The sequence below is a fragment of the Salvia splendens genome, chromosome 17, assembly GCF_004379255.2.
Source record: "Salvia splendens isolate huo1 chromosome 17, SspV2, whole genome shotgun sequence".
In the NCBI taxonomy this organism is placed as follows: Eukaryota; Viridiplantae; Streptophyta; class Magnoliopsida; order Lamiales; family Lamiaceae; genus Salvia; species Salvia splendens.
The window spans coordinates 14,074,529-14,080,805 of record NC_056048.1 but is presented as its reverse complement, the minus strand read 5'-3'; the positions used below and the strand labels follow the sequence as shown (position 1 = coordinate 14,080,805).

The 6,277-nt window shown below is 34.3% G+C and overlaps 1 protein-coding gene across 4 annotated transcripts; it reads right to left on the bottom strand.

Annotated features, from left to right (window-relative positions):
- Nucleotides 1–883: 883 nt before the first annotated feature.
- Nucleotides 884–4,078, bottom strand: LOC121773457 (LOB domain-containing protein 36). 4 transcript variants are annotated; one of them, XM_042170318.1, is made up of 4 exons: nt 3,947–4,078; nt 3,798–3,844; nt 2,641–3,518; nt 884–1,075 (listed from the first exon to the last, which is right to left on the bottom strand). In XM_042170318.1, the coding sequence occupies exon 3, from the start codon at nt 3,484–3,486 to the stop codon at nt 2,701–2,703; it is 786 nt and encodes a 261-aa protein (XP_042026252.1). In that variant the 5' UTR covers nt 3,487–3,518; nt 3,798–3,844; nt 3,947–4,078; the 3' UTR covers nt 884–1,075; nt 2,641–2,700. The 4 variants fall into 4 exon arrangements, with proteins under 4 accessions (XP_042026252.1, XP_042026253.1, XP_042026255.1 ...); XM_042170319.1 differs by having other exon boundaries at nt 2,641–3,464; XM_042170321.1 differs by having other exon boundaries at nt 2,641–3,456.
- Nucleotides 4,079–6,277: the final 2,199 nt, after the last annotated feature.

Below are 6,277 nucleotides of genomic sequence, written 5' to 3'. Positions count from 1 at the left end.
TTGTTCTAGTGCTCGAAAATGATTTTCTTATATTCCACATTACTTGTATGGATAAGACGAGTTGTAGACAAGGCATCAAACAAAAATTCTATTTGATTTGTGATTTTGTTTTGAATCTAGAAAAAAATACTCCCTCCGTCCCACTTAAAATAATACATTTTTTTAGTTTGTCTCAAATAAGATGACACATTTCCTTTTTTAGAAACTTTATCTCTCCAATTAATACACCAAACCACTTTTTCTCACTCTTATTAAAATATTCATATTTATTTCTCTCTCTATTTTAATACTTAGAGCCACTTCTTCTCTCTCCATAATTAAACACATTAATCAATAACTCCTAAAATCTCGTGCCGACCAAGAAATGTGACATCTTAGCGGGGACGGAGGAAGTAAAAAATAGACTAAGACTCCACTTGGAATTTGACTAAAGAAATAATACAAGTGTTTCCAGATATCTCAATTCATCAAATTCCAAACAAATGTCTCCTTTCGATGAATGGCCGAAAGTGTTCATTTAATAGTTATTATAATAATAAATCTAACACTTGTATTAAATAAAAATGGAGGGTTGCTTTTTTTTTATAAAGTTAGTAATATTATGAAAATCGCCAATAAAGTATCAAATTAGTTGTCAAATAGGACGGATTATAGACAATATTTATACCTAGCTAGCTCCAACCCAATTAACAAGCCAACGCATCAAGTTATGGATCAGCTCTACTCGGATTATGGATTAACCTTATTTCATCAAGATAAAAATTTATAATCTTAAATCCCACATATTTTCAAGCAACACTAACATCCCTAATTATATTATTGTGATGTTATTAACAAAGTTAAATATTACTGCTAGAATGCAACAGGTTGGACCGTCAAAATGTAAACTAAAAGAGGAAACTTGTATCGTAAATTTAAAATCAACGCTGCTCCTACATTTCCAATGTATGCATTCTTCCACTACAAATTGTTATATCTTTCCGAGTTCCACAAAAAAATAAATAGAAAGAAGTACATGTGAATACCTACAAGATTTCTCCCACGATCCACCTATCTCTCTCTATCTAGTTTTGCACTGCAAAAAAATAAAGATTATAAAATTTTAGTGAAAGGAACAACAGCACTTGGACGATTAATAAATGATACTCATATAGTAATATGGTCATTCAATTCAATCCCATTTGACAAATTAAAAACTCAATCCAATGGAAAAGGAATTAATAGTAGTATTCTATGAGCAGTCATTCAATAAGACGTACTACTAAGCTATTAAATATATAAGACAACAGTGTTTATATATTTGTGTACGCTTAGAGAGCGTTGACTAACCCAACCCAATTAGATTCAGATCTAACAACACCAGACATAATTTTATTCCAAGAGTGCATGTATCATTTATTCCGTTGTATAAAAATTTAAATGTGAATAAGAGTTGATCAAAGATGACGAAAAACCCTAATAAAACAACACTTGCACGCAACCATAATCTCTTTTCATTTCACACGAATGCATTGATCACCATTTATGCAAAAAAAATAAGACAACTTGAGTAGAAACGGACAATTCATCATAGTAAAGCAGCATGATATATTCCATTTTGTTAGGTGATACAAGTCCATTTTAGTAGGCTAAACATGGAAGAAATAGGGTCGTTCAGATATAAGGGTACAGTACTATTGGTGAAAAACGTGCAGCTCCTTTTTTTTATAAATAAATACTACGATTAATGGCGTGCCCAGTGAACCATTCAACTACTCACATTGGCCATTAATTGGACAACATATTTTCAGAAGCTTTTTACACCAGGTATATTAGTAGTACTATAAATTAAGAAGTTTGGTCAAATTTTAGTTAATCAATATCGAAATATTAGATTATGATGTTTCAATTTTCTCAATTATCTCATTTATATGTTGTCTCTTAAGGATGTTCAAAACAACATTTTTCATTAAATTAAGAAAAGAAAAAAGAAATACTAAGTACTTATTTTAATGAAACATATATTTTAAACAACATCAAAGATGACATTTTGTTTATAGATGAGAAAAATTGAAACTTTATAATTTAATATTTTAATTCCAAATTTCACAGAATTTGACCAAACTTATGATTTAAATGACTTTTAAATCTAAGGGGATGGTTCATTTTAAAATTAGAACACAAATACCATTCCAGTTAGTAAATACGTTAATATTAGTTGACATAATAAAATATATCAATTAATAACTCAATATCATTTCGTTGATTGATAAATATCATCTAATTAGCTGATATAAAGGTTGTCATTTTAACAAAACTTTGTCAAGGGAACACTCCCTTAACCCTAATATTACTACATGTATATATGAACTCCCCAATTTCTAATTCAATTATTGGTAAGTGAAATATACTAGTAGGCCAAGGTATATAATCTGTGTATTTTGATGCTAACTGAAATACTGAATCAATGAGTAATATGTAAAGAAGTAGGGTAGTTGAAAAGGGATGTTAGGGTTTGGGAGTCATGATCATTTCTGAATGTGATGGCTGTGACAAGACAATAATTCTCATAACTGGTGCACTAGAAAACAGATACAAAAAGAAGTGTGTTGCATTGAATGCCCTCATCCGTCAAATGAATGCAGATATTAAATTATTTACCTGGATGGGATGTAATATCTTGTTCAAGGAATAATAAGGCTTTTGGAATTTGTCAGAAAATTAACACTGTGGAGCATAATTGGTCATCTCCTTCTCTTCCTCCTCCTCCTTTGGTTGCTGTTGCTCTTGTTGCTGTTGCTGGAGATGGAGATGATGATGTTGTTGAGCTTGAGCCTGACGGTAAGGAATGGCTTCGAACTGCATTGCGCCACCGCCTTCGTTAAATCCGGTGGCGGTCACTGGCCTTCCTCCTCGGTCGTCAAATCCTCCGTTGAATCGCATAATATCGTTATTCTGCTCGTAGCTAAGCAGCATTTCTTCTTGTTCCCGAGCCGCCGCCAGCTGCTCGACAAATTGTTGCTGCGGTTGCGGGGGGAGCATGATTGTATTGTACGGCACCACCTGATAGGGAGCAGCGGCGTAGTTCCCGGCGAATCCGGGGTGGCTCAAAATGGGGAGCATCGCGGAAGGGCCAATATAAGTGGACAATTCCTTCTTGGCGTTCTCTAGATCGACCTGAACCTGACGCAGCCGCTGCTGGAGGACGGAGATGAGCCCCACGCACCCGTAGACCGGGTCGCGGAGGCGGTACTCGGCCTCGTACGCCAGCGAATTGACGGCGTCCTCGCGCTGCGCGGCGCTCAGCTCGTTGAGGAGCTTCGAGACGTTGCTGGCGCCGAACACCTTGTGCACGGTCGTGAACTTCTGAGGGTTGTCCGGCGGGAAGTACGGCGCGAACACGCACTCCTGCGTGCACTTCCGCCGCAGGCACTTGCACGCCGCGCACGGCGAGTTTGACGACGACATTTTCCTTCTCTTCAACGCTTCGAAATCAGTGTATTTCATTCATGTTACTACTAAGTTGCACATGTATGATGCTTCGTGCACCGAAAATTGCAATTAATTAATAGGGGAATCGAAGCCGACATTTAAAAAAAAATTAAAGTCAATAAATGTAACCAGTTGGTTAAAATTAAATCAAACGCCTCTTTGTGTATGAACAAAGTCAGAAGATGATGGATACAATTTTTAATTGAACAAATATGAGATAAATTTTTCAGATCCAAAAAATTCATTAATTTTGTGAATATAAACGTTTCTTCAAACAAATCATTCCAGTAATGATCAAAGAAATTGAAAGGGAAATATAATTTCACCTTATTTTTCACCTTGAAACGACTCTCTCCATCGACGCTCACCGCATCTGTGACGCAAAAAACAATAAGAAATGTAGCAATCGAAGAATAAAGAGGCAAATCAACGTAAAAAAAATAGAAAAGAGAGTACAAAAATATATGGAATGAACCTTGGGCTTATTGGAGAGAGTGGAGTTTGTACAAGAATTTCTGGATCCGATCTTCAAATTTCTCAATCCCCAAAAATACAAAGAGGAAATGAAACAAGAGGAAAGAGAGAGTGTATGTAAATATGTACTACTATGGAAATCATTCTACTATATATATACATTCATACACTATGTAATGATTTTTTAATTTATGTTAGTTTATATGATAATGTTTTGGGTTTAGATTTGATTAGATTTGTATTTATATTAATTAGGATTTTCCATATCCGTGCTTCATATTGAGATGTTATATGATATTTTCTTAATGCGAGGCTACTTTCAAATTACTCCATGTTCCAACTTTAGCATTGTCCAATGTTTGATAAATTATCTTATCTAATCTTCCGATATTTTCATAGCAATATTCTGATGTGATATTTTTGACATGTAAATCTCACATGTATGATATGTGAAAATATTTTATTTTAAGAGTACATATGGATCCAAAACAGCGTAATAGGAATTGAGATTTTATCAGCTGGAATTATTGCCTTGTGTCGTCATAAATATTTGAAGGATTGTGTATCAATCTATAACTCATTATTTAAGCATTCAGATACTGATATTGATCAGAAGAATATGCTTACAATTTGTGATACAAATTTATAATCTCCCTCATAAATAACAATGTCTTGATATTGATGAAAAGGATATGCTTACAATTTGTGACACAAATTTATATTCTCCCTCATAAATCATAATGGCGGACGGGGAAATTATTCACTCATTACTTTATAAAGTCTACGTTTTTAAATATTTGAAAACTAAACCAATTAAGGTCTTCGGAAGGAAATATTTTTTCTACATATATTTTAGATATTTGTATCTTATACCTAAAATATAGTTTTGAGTCTTTTGACAACATGCAGTGAAGGAAGACGGATTTAATTCATTTACCGAAAACAGAAGCCAGCAAAATTGTGAGTACATTTGATCATAAATTCTGCAAAAATTAGTAAATGGAGTAATTTTTATCACATACTCCCTCCCTCCACAAAAAAATAGACAAGTTTTATCATTTTGGTTCGTCTACCAAAATTAGATTAATTCTACAAATATAAAATTTTAAATCAATACTAACCATACACATCATTCTAAAAGCATCCACAATGATCAGACTAGTGTCAGCCCTTGTGGGTGGACTATTAGTCGCCACATCAACATTTCTTAGTTTGACCCTTCCTTCTGCAGTGGTTCAGACTAGTGTCCGCCCTATAAATTAAATTAATTTTTTTTATTACTAAAATACCAAAATATATTATATTAAACACAACAAATATAAACAAACACATACATTACTTAGTTAAAAAAAACTACTCCCTCCGTCCCATAGTAGATGTCTCACTTTCCTTTTTAGTTTGTCCCACAAAAGATGTCACATTTCATTTTTTTGGAAAAAGTTTCTCTCACATTAATATAAATATACTGTTTTCTCTTTTCACTTAACACACAAAACAACATGTCCTAAAATCTCGTGCCAATCCCCAAGTGTGTCATCTATTATGGGACGGAAGGAGTACATTACTTAATTAAAATAAACTACATTACTAAATTTTAAAAAACCTACACTAGTCATCTAAATCTAATTTCTTGCTCAAATTCTTGACCATCTTCTAATACCTCTGGCGGGTTTCCAGATCAGTGGTATTGTCAGCGTCAATTAACAACCTACAAGTCATAACTCTTGCGAAAGCCACCGAACTCCTAGATCGTTGCGGCCACGAGCTGAATAGACGGCGCAAGTTGTCACCACCACACTTTGCTAGGGATAGCAAAGTCGGGAACCGTGACTAGGGGTGGGGAATAAGAGGAGGGGAATAGAAGGGGGATAAATAATGACTGAATATTCACTCAGAAATAAAGAGGAAACAATTTGAAACTAACTCTTAATCACCAAAACTAGATGGAAATCTTACTTTTCAATAAATAATTATCGGAGTATAAGAGAATAGTTGATGTTATCTAGAACCTTAGTACGCAGCGGAATAAACACAGTCACATGTATGGAGACATGCACCTCTGAGAGCGTCTACTTAAATAAAAAGAATATCATAAACTTTGCTCAGCATTCTCCACCATCACTGCTCAACCTGCCCATTTAGAAATATATGCAGGGCTGAGTACAAAGATACTTAGTGAACACATTGCCGAAATATACACATATACGTTGAAAATATTGTCATGCCATTACAGTAACACTCGAGGGTTTTCTCTTAAAAGGCCTGAGCTTACTAAATTTTTTGTGAGCTAAAATTCGACTGATCAGTCTAAGTTCTTTTGTACTTCTGCCAT

What these genes read in the sequence shown, in the direction of transcription:
- LOC121773457 (XM_042170318.1), bottom strand. Translation starts at nt 3,486, where the DNA reads ATGAAATACACTGATTTCGAAGCGTTGAAGAGAAGGAAAATGTCGTCG.